The sequence below is a fragment of the Centropristis striata genome, chromosome 20 (genome assembly GCF_030273125.1).
Source record: "Centropristis striata isolate RG_2023a ecotype Rhode Island chromosome 20, C.striata_1.0, whole genome shotgun sequence".
Lineage (NCBI taxonomy): Eukaryota > Metazoa > Chordata > Actinopteri > Perciformes > Serranidae > Centropristis > Centropristis striata.
In genome coordinates, this window is record NC_081536.1 from 19,497,090 (window position 1) to 19,515,840 (window position 18,751).

The 18,751-nt window shown below is 39.2% G+C and overlaps 1 protein-coding gene across 1 annotated transcript in view; it reads left to right on the top strand.

Moving 5' to 3' along the window:
- The first annotated feature begins 397 nt into the window (after positions 1-397).
- Positions 398-18,751, top strand: part of arid5b (AT-rich interaction domain 5B) — an 83,428-nt gene continuing 65,074 nt past the window's right edge. The window contains exons 1-3 of the mRNA XM_059359253.1: positions 398-507; positions 831-1,085; positions 12,234-12,468. Coding sequence (XP_059215236.1) covers positions 487-507; positions 831-1,085; positions 12,234-12,468 — 511 coding nt within the window. The 5' untranslated portion in view covers positions 398-486. The remainder of the gene's footprint in view (positions 508-830; positions 1,086-12,233; positions 12,469-18,751) is intronic.

The window sequence follows — 18,751 nt, forward strand, 5'->3', positions numbered from 1 at the left end:
CTCAGTGTCATTACTGTGAGAAATGTGCTTTCATAGTGAACGTCTTTTACAGAAGTCCTGGAAGACACACAGCCTGAGAAAATCACATAAACACGGAATTATCGCACAAATTCTGTGTCTGTGGACAAATAATTATCCAAAATCGGTATTTTGTATTTGAAAATACGACTATTACCTACTATTTTTTGAATATTATTAATATTTTTGTGATTATATGTAAATATTTGTCCAAACACGTGATTACGCTTAATCGCAATGCACCAAAAAATCACTATCACCGATTTACTTCGAAATATTAATACGCAGGCTTACACAACACGTAATTCAGTGAATTTAACCAGGATAATTATTTTTCTACGTCCTTAATCGACTAATACACGATGTTTTAAACTCTACAGAAATATGTCCCTTCCAGGACCTTCGGCGATCCATTCAAGCCAGCAAGTTTGGAGAGCGTGTTGAGTTTAATCAATTCATAACGTCGAGATGGAGCCGAACTCACTGAAGGTAACGTTTGTTATCAACCGTCTATTTATTTTATTTTCGCATTGCGCTAATCGCCACCTACTGTAAACTATACTCACGTGCCTGAGCCACAAAAGTTTGACACATTGCATTTGGTGTGACCACATCTGTGTCATATGTTGAACGTCTAAAAATAGTTACATGATACTAATTGTGTGCAGAAAACTGCGATATCCTTTTGTGATATTTGCCAACCGTGAATAATTACGCAGCGATGTTTTGAATGTTTGTGTCCGCTAAGCTACGATTTGTTTACCAAATGAGTTGATAAACCATTCATTAATTTTGTGTTTTTTCCTCTACAGTGGGTGGGCTCGTCTTGCGGTTTACATGGACCATATATATTCTATAAAGCCTTTAAATTTAACAAGGACGGCAAGCCGAGGATTCTGTCTCTCGGAGACTTTTTCTTCGTCAGATGTAAACCAGAGGATCCTATTTGCATAGCGGAGCTTCAGCTGCTCTGGGAAGAAAGAACAAGCAAGCAACTTTTATCAAGCTCCAAACTTTATTTTCTACCCGAGGATACTCCCCAGGGACGGACAGTCACACACGGAGAGGTAGGAATATTAAACGCCGCCTGGTGAATAATTATGAATGACTGGCTGTTTCATCGTGTTGTTGTCTGCCCTGGTTGGCGAGCATTTTTATTAACCAGCGTCTTCACTGCATAAACAGTTGGCTGTTTAGTCTCAGACGTTCACAGACGCATGCATCAACACTGACATCGATCTTCCTCCTGAGCAGATAAAGGGTTGACCTAAAGCGGTGTTTGTTCTCTAGTTTTACTTTATTTGCCTATTGTGGTGTCAACTGCTGAATGTGCACTTGTCCAGCTGCGCTCAATAAGGCTGCCGCTGCGCTCTATGGGGTTAATTGTGTTATAAAGGGGAAAATCCGCAAGAATCCTGCGTCTAGGCTCTGTCATTTCATTTCTTAGTAAAGCGTGTCAAATACTGACATATGAGCGGAAATTGCGAAACGGTAATGAATGCACGGGGTCAACCTGGCTCAGATCGCTCGGTACGATAGTTATTAGATATTTTGTAATGCCGCCTGATGTTGAAAGAGGCAGAGCGAGTCATAAAAGCGTGGCAGAGCACAGCCAGCGCTGACACGTTTTAACTACTCTCCACGCTTTGCATAATTTTCCATGTGGACATTTCCATCTTTTAACAATGTGATATTGTCAGCTCTACATTTGAGGCAGCACTTAAAACGCCTCTGTGTTACATTACGCTGTTGTTGGCACAGAAAAGCAATAGTTATGATTGACTGTGGCCATATGTGGCGCTTGTGATCCGGTTACATCGCTGAACTGAATGGTATTACTCTGATATTGAGAGTTTTTCTCCCTCTCTCTCACCGGCTGTAAAACAAATGATGTGTTGTTTTCTCTCTGATATTCTTCAACCAGCGACAACAGCACTTTAATTACTACTCTCTGCTTTTGATCACTTGCGGCTGGATGGAAATTATTCTCTGCTGCTGTTATATTGTTTATAGGGAAGGACAAAGCCGTGTTTGTACTCGACTCTTCCGCTGATGGTTTACTTACATTCTTTCCTCTTGAGTAATAGAGTGGCTATCACATTTCCCTTTCATGAGAAAGGTGGCTATTTATGGGCTGCCGCTTAGACAAGCTATCATCTTTGTGGCAGAATTCTTCTATGAACGGGTATCATCTCCCGAAGCCCTCTCGCTTTAGCCTTTAACACGCTGCAATTATTTAGTAATTACTTTGAGTGCATGCATCACCGATCTTGAGGCCACACTTGCGCAACGACATGTCAGCTCCGCCCCTTACCCAATGACTTATTTGCATTGCAAAGTGCTTAAATTCCAGTCCATTGGGTATATCTGGAAAATATTATATTAACTACCAGAAGGGCTGCGATGCCAATGCAAATTAAATCTCAAATAGTCAAAGAAACATAGAGTGATTCAAGAAGAAAAAAAAACATCTACTGTAGTTTGTGCATTTGATAACAGAGTAGAAGCGTAAGAGAAATAAAAGCATTTCTCTGCATGAATTATGCAGCAACTTGCATCACAGCACACAATCCTGCAAGCACCAGAGACAGATGCACTTGCTTTGAAGTTGCAGCCACTTATAGAATAAGCCAAACTGAGAAATAATATAATTTGAGGATGATATGTTTAAATGCAATGTAGGTGCCTGCAGGCTGACCTCAATTAAAGGGCTTGTCAAACCTCCTGCTCTCAGCAAATCGGACTACTTACTGTATATTACACAGTGGAAATTGCCCTGACAACTTCAAGTCAGTTTATGACCTTCACTGAGCCCATTCAGATTCTCGCTGACTTTGCCCCATAACACTAATCTGCACTGTGTGAGTCAGCTAGGAGTGCTTACAGATGCAACACATAATCCTAAAAACAAACAAGGAAGGGTGAACCATGCAGCCTCGCATAAAAGCTATGATATGAATACTTATTGGCTGTTAAAATTCTGCACCTGAGTGATGTATCCATGTAAATATTATTTGTTTTTAAAGTGTAAACACTCGACAGGAGTTCATTTTTAGCAGCACTGGGAAGTTAAGTTTGTAAAACCTCACATTAGTTATTTTTGTTAGATTTTTTTGGGCATATAAAGAGAGATTAATGGCCGTGAAGTAACTCTGTGAATCTGTAATTGAGTGGCTGGAAATCAGGAGTTCAAATTAGTCGAGTGACTCATGCAGATCTGAACTTGATAAGATGCAGTTCTCAGGAAGTGTGCTATTTTCACAAGGTTTTGGTGCAAAAAGAGCACATCATGAGGTAAAGCCACAGCTTGGTGTCATTGAGGCTCATGACATTTATTCTTAGATTTACTGCTGAATATTTTCTCACAACATAAAACAGAAGCAGCATATGACATTTGACATAAACAACCAGTTGTGTTTTGCTTCTTTTCTCAGAGACCGCGACTCATGTTGTATTATCTTAAGCCTGAAGCACAATATCCTCCAAATACCAAAAGGCACAACTTTTTTCAATACATCAGAGCAGCTTTATATTGAACTAGCTCGCTGGAATTGGATTACTGATTCACTTGTGTTCTCAGCGCAGAGGTATGATGTAATTTCCTGGTTATTTCTCAGGTATTTGTTTGCTTTCAGCCTCTCCTGCACTGTGTTTGCCGTGTTTTGCTGTGCTGTGCAGTGACAAGAGGAACCAACCCATGACCTACTGTGCTTGTTTTTCTTCTGTCACAGGGTTGGAGGTCAATTCCTTTTTAAACGCAGCCAGCTTTAAATCCAGTCAGCTTTGGCTGGAAATAGAAATAATGATTCATTGAATAAACCCAGCTCTTGGCGGCTGTGTTTGCTGAATAGTTGATGAAAAGATCCAGGGAAAATTTATTAATCTATTTATTCTGGGTTAATTATTAAGTCCATATGTGGAGGAAGCTCTATTTTTCTTTGTATCTCCGCCTGACAAGCAGTGTTTACCCCCACCAGTTGAGCTCTGCTTGCTCTTTAAACAGGCTTTGTGTCGAGTTGCTCACCCATTATGACAAACCCTCTATTGGGGCCTCTGCTCTATTTGTCTGCCTGCAAACTGCCACTGACTAAACAGTCACATGTGTTTTAAAACTCATTGAATGACACATTATTTTCTTCTCACTCCAAATGGCCTGCCTCTCCTGCTGGTACCGCTCGCCGTCTGTAGTACTTTCTGTTTTTGGACTCAACATTTTCAGGAGAGAGCTGTTGTAGATAACAGCTCACCGCACACACAACACCCACTTATTGTATACTCTGCTTCAGGCGCTTAATTGCTTATGCTTATCTTATACTATATATCCCACTTTTGTGCAAATACAGCAAACCGCTCTTGAATTCACAACCGCGGAGAATATTTCTGGATCATGTTATATTAATATGCTATTATCATCACCTCTGATTTCATCTGACCTCTCTTCTCCTCTATTCTGTCCCTCAAGCTGACAAGGCTTTGGCACACACACACACGCATTCATACACACACATACACTGACAGGCTGGGGACTGCAGCAGTAGGCCAGTATTGATTGCTGTGGAAAACACTTTGGCATGCGTCCAGAGCCATTTCTTCAGTACATGGCAGTAGTCCATGCATGTGTTTCAGTGCTTGGAAAGCCAGCTTGTAGGGAAATTAGATTGTATTCATTTGCTGCTTCTTTGATTTTTCCTAAGGGAAAAACCCTGAATGGGTAATTCAGGCATCTGGGATGCTAGTTGAGTTAAGTGTAAGTGGCTTAGATATGCGACCAGCATTTTGATGGATAAGGTCGTTCTGCTGAATGAGTAGAGCGTAAATGTGATATGGCGCATTTTTACAGTGATCTTTTTTAGAACATCAACATCCATAGTGCTGCCTTGTCTTGGCCACTCTGTGCATTATACCAAATCTCCCCATTCACACAACAATGGCAGGAATTTAGAGGTAGGGGAGAGCGAGAGAGAGAGAGAGAGGGGGGGGGGGGGGGGGTGCTTTTAGCGTGCATGTAGCGTGCATGCATGTGTGCCTCCTCCTGCCGCAGAACAAGTCATTAACTCTGAACACTGCCCCCCAGTGAATTCCTCACCATTGCTGAAATAGCATGTAAATTATTACCAGCTTTTTAGGATAGTGTAATTTAAAACCTTTAAAACTGAATACCCCGGACTTCAAAGGCTATAAAAAAACCTCACTAACATTTCCCATTGGTTTAGGAGTTGTCATTCTCGTCCTTCGCAATCTTCTGATTCTTCTTGACCAAACTGTTTTGTGTCTTTGCAGCCTAAGTAATGATATGTTACAGCAGCGGCCCGTTTGTCAACACACAAGAGACTTTTGGTGCTCTTTAGCTCGGTTTTTTCCACTTTGTCATTGACTAACCACTTGAGCAGGCAAACATTTGCCTTGATGCATGACTCCAGTGCCCCCAGCTACAGTGGATCGTTATTATAACCTTTGAGGAGAATAGAGCCACAGATGAGAAGCTCTTGCTTAATACTGCAGCCAATATTTCTCTTTCTTAACTGTGGTTTCATAGATTACAGCATGTGGAATCATCAGTCTGTTTTTTGTTTTTTTCTTGTCTTGTGTGTGTGTGCATTTGTTAAAATACAAGAGTACAAAGCGGCTGTGATTCTAGGGAGCTGACGCAGCTTTTTTGTGGTGTCACCTTACATGATGGATGCCTCACCCACTTCTCAGAAAGCCTTTGAAAACTCCTGTTATCTCGCTATTTTTCTCTGTCATTGTAACTGCGGAAGAATGCTAAGTTCATATATCACCCCGGCTCATGTAAGAGCAATCTCTTAATGGAATCAGTGAATAAAAGATGAGTTCAGAACCCCTGCAGATATTACAGCAACTTTTATGCATATGAATAAACTGCATGCATAAAGTGGCAGAACATTATGTACAATAATTCTCACCTTTTAAACACCGTACCTTGAACTCTTTCTAGTCTTGAGGCAGTCTTAAAAAACATATTGTAATTCAATTGTCCCTGGCTTACTCTCCAGAGCGCACTTTTAATTCCTAGATAAGTTTGTTTTGGGACACTGAAGCCAAGGTCAGCCATGGGGAGGGGAGATAGATAATGAACTCATATTGTGTTTCATACCGCCGTTCTCTCTCTCTCTCCTTCTTTCTCTCTCCTTCTCCTGCTCTCTCTTCCTCTCTGTCTCCTCATTGTCCATGTCACCATGTCCATTACTCAATTACTAATCTCCTTTGGCCTTAGAAATTCCAGTGCTGACCTCTCTGAGGCAGCAGGCTGAAACCTTCCCAGCATGACAGCAGCACTGTGTGTGTGTCAGTGTGTGTACCCACAGTATAGAGAGACACCCACCCACGAGGAGCATGCACCCCTTGACTCCCGAGCTGAAAGTCCTGTCCGAGCGATGAGACGCTGCGCCGAAGAACGCTGACAGTCAGGAATGTCTCTGTTGGGGCACAGTGGCGTGGATTTCTCGCAGGGAATTGTTCAGAGTGATATGGAATATTTCAGGGTGCATTGTTTCTAATTGGATCACCGAATATAGAATCGGGAACGTCCCTTATGTGCTGTTTTGCCACCAGTGCACCACCGCATCCATATAAATTGAATGATATGGATTTTAGTGAGTTTAATTTCAATGAGATTGCCGGGCCGCTGGAAAAGAGTTATCTACAGTTTCACAGCAGAAGTCTGTTTTTTCCCCACTCTCAGTCCATTATGTGCAGTCATAGCAATAAATTCACTCAGTAATGTTTTTGGAGATATCATGCTGCTGCAGTAATAACATGAATTATTGATAGAAGAACGGAGACAGAATGTAACTTTCGGCTGTTAATGTGTCACCTTGCATTTTAACTCAATCATAAAACAAGCAGTTAGAGAGTATGCGCTTTTATTGACGTACCCGAGGTAAAATTCTGGTAACACATTAAGACGTTTAGTGTCAGATTCAGAGAGTATAAATGCTCTTAATGCATCTGTGTAGGAAGTGTCACTGGAATGACACCAGACTGTTTGGTATGTTGCTGATGTGGAGTGTCACCTCCTGGCTGGGGGCTCGCAGTCCTCTGACCTATATTATCAAGTGGCCTGCTGGCTGCGTCTGCCGCTTTGCTTAACTATCAGCTGCCTAACTGGAAATGACAGGACAGTGTGGACAGAAGAGCGGGTTTCCAAAGCACATCTTTGAGACTGAAAATACAAACATATAGTGAGTAGAAGACCCATTCAGGGCTGATGAATGCTGCTGGAATGATAAAAATCTGTATTAGGTCTGGTCTAGTTTGATATGAATAAATAAATAAATAATGAAATGGTTAAATAAATAATTAAAGATAATCAAAGGTAAATATACAAAGAAGAAAATTAAAAACAAAATGATCAGAAATGTATGTCACATTTTATCAATTAATTAATGCCTACATTTATTTTTAATATTATTTTTGGTACATTTAATGGCTTATTCATTTATTTATCAAGGTATTTATGTATTTATTTATTTATGTTGCCATCCTCCATGTAAACAATCAGTTGATTAATTGAATAGATGAAGCATTTAAATCATTTGTTAAGCAATACTTTATATCTGAAACTAATGGTTATTTTGATTGTTAATCAATCTGTTGATTATTTTCTCCCATTTTCATTGATTGGTAAAAAAAATGCAAGGAAATTGTTAAAATGCCACAATGCTACAGTAGTTAAAGTCCAATTAAATGTTTTGTTTTTTCAAACCAACAGTCCAAAACCTAAACATTTTGCATTTACTATCATAATGGATTCAGTAAGCTAGCAAAAACTCACAATGAACACAACTGGAGAATTAGTAGTTTTAATTAAAAAATCATATTACTTAAACATTTTTATTGACTATAGAAACAGTTGCAGATTAATTGATTGATTAATCGACTCTTTTATTAATAAAAATGCCTTTTTATGTGATATATGTTGAGCTTTGGACTATTGGTTTGATGAAAAAGTAGTATAACAAAGCCTGTGACTTCCTTTTTCATTGTTTCTAGCTCTCTAGATTACAAGGTGATTTGAATTACAGGGTTATGTCCGTGGTTTTTCATAATTCTTTTTCAAACCAGACAGTTTCTCAATAACGGTTTCTCAGAAACTCCTTCCATGGAAACACATCACATTTCTTAACTTTACAGTATTTGCCGTCACATTTCACAATCCTACATCATGACTTATGCAAACCACAAGCTTCTGACTGTAAACGCTGCATCACACAGCAGCCCACAGCCTTCAGCCGGTGTAAAGTTGGCTGGTAAGGCGAAAAAGAAAAAAAAGAAAAAAGAAGAAAGCAAATGGATGTAGCCTGTTGTGGCTCCGTTCATAGACTGATTATATTCTGGACTGTGTTGACAGCTGCTGAATTGCTCTCACCTGTTGTGTTTTGCTCTCAAGCCGAACAAGTCCCCAAACAGGATCTGTTGACACTCACACAAGGCAGCGTGTCATTCAGCTGATTGATATAGAGGGAATGGCTGTGTGTTTTTACGGTTTGCCATTGCTGTGTGTATGCTCTGGTGTGCTATTGAATTACTTGAAGTATTGCTGCTTGACTCATACATCAGCAGCAGAACATTCAGTACATTATTTTTGTTTCGAATGGACTCAACTGAAATATTTCATGGTTACGTTGTCTGCAGATTGCATCAAAGTACAGTAGCTAATTCTGTTCAAGGTTCAAGGAATTCTGTGGAGATACAGTACAATGTGGTTTTTGGCTGCAGGCTGAATGCTATTTACTGTTGCTCTACATTATTCAAATGGCCTGCTTTTCTGAAGGCAGAAACAGCAGTCAGTTTTTCATTGCATGGAAAGCCGGTTACAACCACCCGCCACCACTTGACAGCTGAAGACAGCTCATTATAAGAAGACCGAAAACCCATGTTTGATGTTTCTACTTAGTGAGGGAGGCACAGCTATATCAAGCTATCCCTCGCAGGCTTTTCCTTTATAAGGAAATGCTGTCTCCAACTGGTTGGGATTTGATATGCCTGTAGTTGCACATGATGTGAGAACTGAATATGGGTAATTGTATAGACAGAGCACTAAGGGAGAATCAGAAACGCTCAAAAAGTCATGTGTTTGTTTTTAGAATATGGCGACGAAATAACAGAAACACGTTGATATAATCCATTAAAAACACGGGGAAATGCAGCTTAAAATGCCAAAAAGAATGCCAAAAGTTGACATTTTAAGCTCCACGTAGGAAGGATTTACTGCAGAGTCGTCCTTTTAAATTTTATTAGATCGTATAGGTAAGCTTTTATTGCGTCCAACCTCTCTACGTTCATGTATAAACTGCATAAATATGTCAATATAAAGTAAATGAATGTTATTTTAATGTCACTAATATGCAGGCGCTTTTATGGGAAATGCGTACAGACAGACAGATGCCTGGTAAATTGGAGATAACTAAGGTAAACATCAGAGAACTACTCTGAGAGTCTGCCTGTACACATCTGTCCTCCAGATTTCCCTGTTTCTGTCTTGCAGCACACCGCTCCGCTCTGTCGGTAACAAGCACTTCAGCCATTAGCCCTTCAAATGGAAACACATTTAAGCATCTCTGCTTCCTCGCCTCTCCATTGGACTTGTAGTTTTTCGAGTAGGAGAGTTATTAGAACGGGCTAAATCAACCTCGGGAAAATAAGAAAGCTCAAGAACATACTGAGAGCAAATCTTATTAAGTAAACCGACTGAACAGAATAAAATATGTACACAACCCACCACAGCTCCATTGAGCTTACCTCAGTCTCAGCCAAGCACATCACTGCCATACAGTTACATTTATAGTTTCCTGACAGTGTCACATTAGTTTTATTGTGTGTCAGGGAGACCACTGGCTCACAGCTTTCTCCTGCTCTTTCATTACACTCTCACTGCAACAAATTACATTCCATCTGTACTCCTCTACACTTTGAAGGTGTTATCATAGCGGCTGAGTTAAAATATCTCAACATTCAAGGCGACTATCGGGAGCCTGTCTTCCTAAAATGCTAATCAAAAAGTCTAAAAACATCTACGTCCTCATTGACATTGATTTAACTGCTGGCATAAATTCAATTCAGCAATCATCCACATCATCCATATTCATGCTGCCGTAATTTACTTACATTAATGTGCATCCACTGCCGTAATGCAACTTGACGCACATAGCAATTTAGTTGATAAATAAGGACGTCCTGTTGTTCGTCCTGTTTCCTCGACTAAGGCTTCTGATTTGATTCAGATCTTTATCCTTATTTTAATCCTGCCTTTTTTACCCTCATACATTATACCTTATGCTGTCATATGTCACTTACCAACAGTGGAATGTAACTAAGTACATTTATTCAAGTTATGTAGTGAAGTATACACTTGAGGTGTACATGAGTATTTCCATTTTATGCTACTTTATAGATTTATTTTTTATTTTTAGCAGCTGCTATACTCCGTGTAAACAATCAGGTGATTCACTGATTTAACAGTTAATGAATTAACAAAAATTTAAGCAAAAGATGAGCCATTTAAGTAATTTGTTAAGCAATACTTTTTATCTGCAACTTATTAATCAATCCGTTGAATATTTTCTCCCATTTTCACTTATTGCTTCATAAAATATCAGAAAATTGTTAATATGCCACAATCCTACAGTAATTAAAATCCAAGTTGATGCATTTAAATGTCTTGTTTTGTCCAACAAACAGTCTAAAACCTAAAAATCTTACATTTGCTATCAACTAATTACATTTTTATTCATTGAATTTAAGTCAGCTGCTCATGCACCTTTACTCCATTTTATTTATATGACACTTTTTACTAGTTACTCTGATGATTTAAGGTTTTAAATAAATAAAAACATGTACTACAGATGTATGATATGATGCATTACTATACTATTAATCTACACAGTAGTCAACACAGTAACATGTGTGAAATGATTCACTGTATCCTTTATTGACAAAAATGAACTATATAATATTGCACTAGGGAGCCATTCTTCATTATGAGTACTATTGCTTTTGATATTTTTGGCACATTTTGCTGGTATCACTTCTGTAGTTTGGTTCTCTTTGGCAGCACCTGTGGCAATAAGTGGTTATTGCAGGGTGTTTTTGGATCTCACTTCCCAAAGATCCAGACACTGTTGCCTGTGTGATTTGCTCTTGTTTTTTGAAGTTTCATCATCTGTAGTCATGGCTCTTGTCTTTGTTTGTTTGGCCATAGTCAGCGTTTACTCCCAACGCTAGCATTGACCGGAAAATATATTTCACACACACAAGTGAACTGTGCACTGCCTGTGATTTTTCCCAGGAATGTCACCACAGAAACCCAGTTCATGTTACTGCAAATACAAAAACTTCTGTTTAGGCTGCAGGTGTTACCTTATTCAGCGATATTTGTCGACATTTAAATATTATTACTTTAAGTTGCATTTTGAATTCAGGGATGGGGTATTTTTAGACTCTGGCATTTCTACTTTTAGTTAAGTGAAGGATTTGCGTACTTCTTGCACCACCCTGACAAACTGTGTGGAAGTACACACATAAAACAAATCCAAGTTTTATACTTCAAAAGAGAGCTATAATTTTAAACAAAACTACTCATTAAGAACCACCTAACCCGGTATTTATTGGATTAAAGGCTTAAAATTCAGTGAGACTCAGTGATTTTAAAACAGCACACAAATTATGTATAAAGTCTAAAAGAAACGACAACGAGAAAGTGTCAAAGATGTTTAAAATGAGAGAAAAAGTCCAAATGATTTAAGAGCAATATGTATGTTTTTAAAAAAGAAGCTTTAAAAAAAATAAAACGACAAATATAATATAAATGATATTATTTATTATTAATAATATTATATTTTATTTTTGTCTTATTTTCATGTATTTTGTAAATCAATTGTTAACGTTGTTGAGATGTGTGGTTTACAAATAAAATGTATTATTATTATTAATGTTAAGATTATTATGATCTGTATTATTATTGTTATGATATAAATATTTAATTTTGAAGAATCACTTATTGTCAATACAAGTATAAACACCCCTAATTTAACCAACTTTCAGATGTGTTGTTTTTAAATTAATTGCAAAAACATTTTCTGGGTCGTAGAATTGTGTCAAAAATAAATGCTCCATGACCTCGATAAATTTGCTTTCATGTAACTCCTTTCATGCTCTTGTGATTGTAATTGTGATTCTGCCCCGCTTCCTTTCAGCACGAGGTAATTGCAGTGTCTGAGAAGGTGATTGTGCGGCTGGAGGACTTGGTGAAGTGGACGGTACCAGACTTCTCAGGATGGACCCACTGTCTGAAGGCCGAGCCTCTCAAACCCTCCGTGCTCCGGGAGCTGGGGACCAACGGGAGGCGGGAGGCCCTCCACCGCTACCGGGAGAGCACCTTGACCAGCGGACTCAACTTCAAGGATGTCCAGCGGGAGAGGGCGCAGCTAGGTGAGCAGCAGCAGAAACCTCAATTTCTTTTAGGTTATTTCTTTAAAGCATTTCCTAAAGGTTACTGCAGTGTTTCTCCGAGCTGCTGTGTTGAATGTATTTGTGTCCTGTCTCTGCCATAAATCAGCTTATGTTTATTGTCCATTGGTTGGTTTAACAAGTGTTGTCTTGACTGGAGTAATTCATCAGTATGTAGTTGGAATTTCTCCCGATATAATGAGCTGAGAATCACACTAATAGAGGCAGGATAGAGGTAATGGCAGCATGTTTGCCAACGCATTACCATCCCACAGTATAACAGCTCTGTTTTCAGAGTGCGACAACAACAAAGGCAGCATCGCAAGAATCGCATAATTCATCTGGTAACGTCTTTAAATAATTGAGTCAAATCAAACTGCAGTCTGCGCCACCTCTGACGCCTTCTTATCCATCAGTTCAGATCATAATTGGCCGTGTATCTCAGGAGCTTAAAGGATCATTGCTGTTTGTGTCTGAATGGTTGTCTGGCGTATTCATCATGTATACGGTGCCGTTAAGTGTCAGTGAATGTTTGATTCCTGCACCGGGCTCTCGGGGTCTCAGCATTACCTATGAATCAGGCCCAACATAAAGCTGGATATCTCTGCGGATGACTCATCGGATGCAAATAGGAAACTCTGGCATTTGAGCCTAATAATCAGAAAGAACATAATGTTCCCTTTGAAGCCTTTTCCCAGTTATTTGCCTCTCTCTCACATGGCTGTGATGTAATGCCTAATGCTGATTATAATGGTATAATGTAGCTTAGCAAACATGCTAAAAATACCGTCATGTCTTGTCAGGTTATAAGTATGCATCCTGGTGATTTAAGCCAGAAATTTAGCTTTATAATCCTCAATTAATTCATTTTTAATAAGAATTGTATGCCTAGAGCTTTTGTGGAAGTGAAACTGCTATAGGCTTAAAAACATGAGCTCTTTTTTTCTGTAGAAAATGGTGGTTTATTGATGAGTCTTGCACTGTTTTTTGCTCCGGATCTTCCAGGAAGAGAAGCTGTTGTGTGTTGTAATGCCCTTGATTACTCAGTATTGCTTGAATCTCATACGCAAAAAGGACAAGAGGATCGATAATGGATGCTTTGTTGTTATTCCAGTAATCAATACATTTTGATTGTGCTTGTGGGTGTGTGTGTGATTGCTTGCTTTCATAAATAGATGTGTCAGCCCGCTTCTTAAATGATATTATGTTCCATATCATGGCTTTCTATAAATGTGCTGTATCGTCCAGATTTTATAGATTTATCTGTTGTCGGTGTAATAACCTGACGATGACGCTATTGTTACTGAGGGGTGTGCGGATGTGTGTGTGTGTGTGTGTGTGAATGTGTGTGTGTGCGTGCGTGTGTTGCTAATGAGCAGCGCTGCCGTTAATGACTCCATCAGGCTGTTTCTAAATGCACTTGTCACTCCGATGGGACACTCCGCCAGAGAATCTGCCCACTCAGCAGAACGGGCTCAGACTCTGGCAGGGCACCAGAGACACACACACACACACACACACATGCACGCACACACACACACACACACACACACACACACACACAGACGGACACATGCACACATGCTACACACCGACAATCAGTGGTGTGCACTCACTTATCCATTTGTTTGTTTGTTCACTACGTCTTTGGCGTGTGTCAGTTGTTGACAGTCTAACAATATGAGCGGGGCAGAGAGTTTGGGAGAGAGTGAGAGAGATCACTTATTCATCAAGGCAAATGCACGTTACTCTGAGCAAGGGTTTGCATAGAAATATGAAATATGCCACTGCAATGCTGCTGACTACTGGAATGAAATATTCATGCCACAGCAGCAGCAGATCAGATATAAAAGTGCCCTTAAAGCTGAATGTCTGTAATTCTGTGTAATATTGGCTCATTGACTTTTTATGATGCAGCTATATGCTCTTTTTTTGGAGGGGGGGGGGGGGGGGGGGATTGGCTGGAAGTGGCTGGTCGCTGTTTTACTTGAATGATGTATTTGCTGATTGTTATTCTCGGGCTGATCTGTAACTATGTCAGAGGAATTGGATTGTTCCCCATAACAGGATACTGCAGCAATACCACAAGCTGCACAGAAAACCATTGTGAGCTAAAGAGCAATAAAGTGTGCCATTGTTATCGAGGGAAACTGCTCTTTTTTATTTTTTTCCAACTGCATATCCTAACTTTTCCTGGCAAACTGCCAATGTGAATTAAGTGCACTGTTTTGCATTGTGTCTCACAGGCAACTTATGAGAAATACTATGAGATAAACGTGTCTGAAATAGCAGAATGCCAATTGTTTTTGTTCCTGTTCTGCATTATGTACATGGAGCTTTATGTTTGGTGAACAAAGCTCCACTCTGTCCTCTGAAATGCATAAAGAGTGAAACCAAAGATGCCCGTACAAAGTAATTAATTAGAGAAACAAGTGACCTTTGCTGCTGTCCTGCAGCATCGACAGCTGTGACTCTAAAACCTGTGAGGCAGAGAGATGATTGCTGTCATAATTCAAATTCTAGCTTTTGCCGGGGTCTAAAATGCAGTGTTTTAAAACCCAAGGCCTTGAGAATGATGCAACATGAAAATAAAAATGTTTTTATTCATAAAGTTAAAGAAACACAACATCTGTCTGTTCTTGCTGTGAGACGAGAGGATACAGACGACTGTCATGTCTGCACCATATGATGCCAGCTGCTGGTTAGCTTAGCTTAGCATAAGGACCAAGGGTGTAAACATATAGATGCACTTGAATATTGCCATACTATGTTTTTTGATAATGTATTGATTCTCAAAAATGAAAAGTTTACATGCAAGATTTGTAACATACAGTTGCAGTTACAATGCAGATCACACTATTCTGATGGTATGAAAGAAAGTCATTTTTAACTCAGATTTTATGCATATGGTGGTTTGTTCTCTATACTATGACAGTTTTCCTAAAATTAGTCTAAATAATCGCAATATATTGTATCATGATACCTAATTTATCACGACATTCTTGATACAGCCAAATAAAGACTACTATCAAATCTAAAGCACACAGATTAGCATGTTATTATCCTGTTTGTTTAATTCCTACAAAACTACATTATTTATTTGCTGAGCTCTTTCATTTCTATGCTAAGCTAAGCTAACAGTTTGCTGGCAGTAGCCTCATATTTACTGTACAAACATGAGGTTGGTATTATCTAATTTTCTGCAAGATAGTGGATAAATGTGTTCCACAAAAAATAGATTATTTCCTTTAAGCATGTATCATTTTTCAAGGATCCCCAGTAACTAAGACTATCGTATTGTGGCTTTCATGTATCACCAAATAACATTTAATAGAGTAAACATACTGTGGTTTCCCATATACAGCGTTCCCAGCCAAGAGGACAGTAACAATATATTTCCATGAGTGCATAAAGACTGATGTATTTTGAAGTCCTTACATAATCTGTAATGTAATTCACTTAATCAGGTAATGCAAACTGTCCACTCAGTTTATCTTGTATTGGAGTGAGCATTAGAGCTTCTTTTTACTGTTCAATCCACCAGGGATGGCTTGCCAGGGAAGTTTACATTCTGCCCCTCTATCTCTCCCCAGAGAACTGGCCTGATTCTTTTTTTTTTCATTGCTGCCTGCCGAAATTGGTTTCTGGTCGTATACTACGAGGCCGAGCGTTGGAGAGCTGTATCTGCTGATACAGTTTGTTGGCTTTAGCTGGGAGAAACAGAGTGCCGTAGAGGGAAAATAATAAAAAAACAAAACAAAAAAAGGATTGCTCTTGCTCACAAAATAGCTCAATAGGTTTTCTGTCTTGTCTTTTTTCAATTCAAGCCTTCAGCGCAGCAGATTGGGAGTTGAGATGATGTGGAGGATTATACAAGGTCAAAGCTTGTGACTCCTGCATTCAAAGAACATAGATGGTGTTCCTGACTTCTGCCCTCACCTATAGTATCATCAGCAGCGGGTTCATCCCTCAGCGCAGCGAGGATCAGGGCTGTCTGAGAAAACATCCCATGTACCCGGGCAGGCGGAAAAAATATACAGTGTATGACAAAAGCAGCCACCACTCCCATATTTTATTATTGTGCTACACCACCTTTTAACATTTAAAGGAAATGACAACATTTAATTACCAAAAAATAATATTATCTGGCTTATTTCTACCTCTGACAAATATTTGTTTAAAATATTAGATGCTTCCTGCAGCACCACATATTAAAACGTGTGTAGCTCAACAAATTTATACAGTGAATAAAGTGGTGGGTGCATGATGGATTAGATAAAGATTTTAACATTTTCATGGAATATTCAGTTAGTGATGATAATGAAGGTCAGTTATTATTATTCAAGGAAAGGCTTTTTATTCATGCATGTCTTCCCTCCATGAAAAGCTGCAAATGGTGTACGTTGATTGATGGTTTCCTCAGTCAATGTTCAGAGTCAAATTTAATGTGATGGATTTGAATCAAAATGCACTTGACTAACATTACTGCATTTGGCAGCAATGGACGCTTTTGTCCATTTTATATCTGCAAATTTACATACACATTCATCCAGGGCAGTTTGTGGTGCAGTGTCTTGCTCAAGGACGCTTGATCGGAGGATTGGAGGAGACACGGATCAAACCACCAACCTACGATAAATGGCCTTCCCTTCCGACTAAGCTGCAGGATTTTATTAGAAGCTGTGTCCTTATTCCAAACTGAAATATGCTAAGTATATAGAGGATGTAGCTGTACTGTTTGCAGTTACAAAAGCTAGAATCTTCACTAGATAACATCAAATGAATGACACTGCCATTTTTTTCATTATTAGTTTAATATTTCTTTCAGCTTTGAGTAGCTTATTGATTTCTTTGTACATTGCATATTGGGACAATAGTGCGTAAAAAAAAAATTCCAAACAACACTAAAAAAAAAGCTTTTTTAAGGTTTTAAAGGCACTTTGTGAAGCAATTTTCATGGCTACATAACAAGGAAGTTATAAAACTTTTTTGCCATATGCGCCATGCGAGCAATATTCGTGCACTGAATCTCTGGGTCCAGTGTTCACTTCTTATGATACATCCCTGGTCACGTCACTGTTTTGCCACATGCCTAGGAGTCTCACTTGCGCCTTCAGAGTGCAAGTACAGGTATGAGCAATAGCAGTTTATGTAATGGCCACCAGTAGTCGTGTTTCCCTCAACGAGTTTCAGTGCACATTTTGAAGATTTGCATGAGAAAAAGCTTGATAGAAACACCAAAATTTGATAAAACTTTAAAAAATACACATCTTTTTAGAAAAATATTTAATATGCCAAACTGGAGATGGAAACGCCTTTTCTGAATAAATTCAGTTGTAGCAAACATTTAATTCACATGACTGATCAGCTGTCTTCCCTCTGACATGAAAGAACAATTATAAGTTGTCCAATTGAATCCAATTCCTGAAGACTTCTCTTCATTTTCTCTCGTGGGTGGCCAAATCTGTCTTTGTTGTTGTTTTATCTCTCTCGCCCAATCTCTTCTTCTACTAGATTAGCCTACAGCGATACATTACACTGCCATCTCTTGATGAAAGTTAGTTTATGCAGCTTTGTTTATTCACTGTTAACCAGTTGATGGAAACGTCCCTAATTTGCATTTTCTTTAATGAGACATTTCCATGCTTTCGACTTTAATGGAAATACGGATAGTGTCATTTGTAACAAGGATTTTCTGAAAGTTCTACATATTACCTTGAAGACTTTCTTTTTTACACACTGTTGAGAAATACTGCGTTGTCTGGAATTGGGGCACAGTCATACATTACTTTATGTGATCAGAGCTAAACGTACAGAGATTGAGCTGGAAGGCGCCGTAGGCCGGTGAGGCACGGAGCGATATCACTGCATTTCAAGATTCTTTACAGCCTCGCCCGCTCAGGGATAGGACCACTGTATTTCCCTCTGATGCAACATCTGATCTGTATGCCAGACTTGGCACATATACCCGACTTGATATCCCGACAATATTTCAGTCGGAACATTTCAATTTGATGTAGAGGGTAGATTCTGTCCCTTTTCAGAGACTGTTCAGAGCGTCACTGAGTGTTTATGCGGGCAGGAGTTGGTGATAAGGAAACAGACAGATGCTGTCTTCTCATGGTTGATTTGTCTCGGTGACAATACAGAACAATATTTGGGACTTTGAGTCACTATCACACATGAAAATGTTTTATGTTTCGACTGCAACGTGGGAAGGAGTAAAGCGCTTTCTTGGAAAAGATAAAGAGAAAGTGTCGTGGTG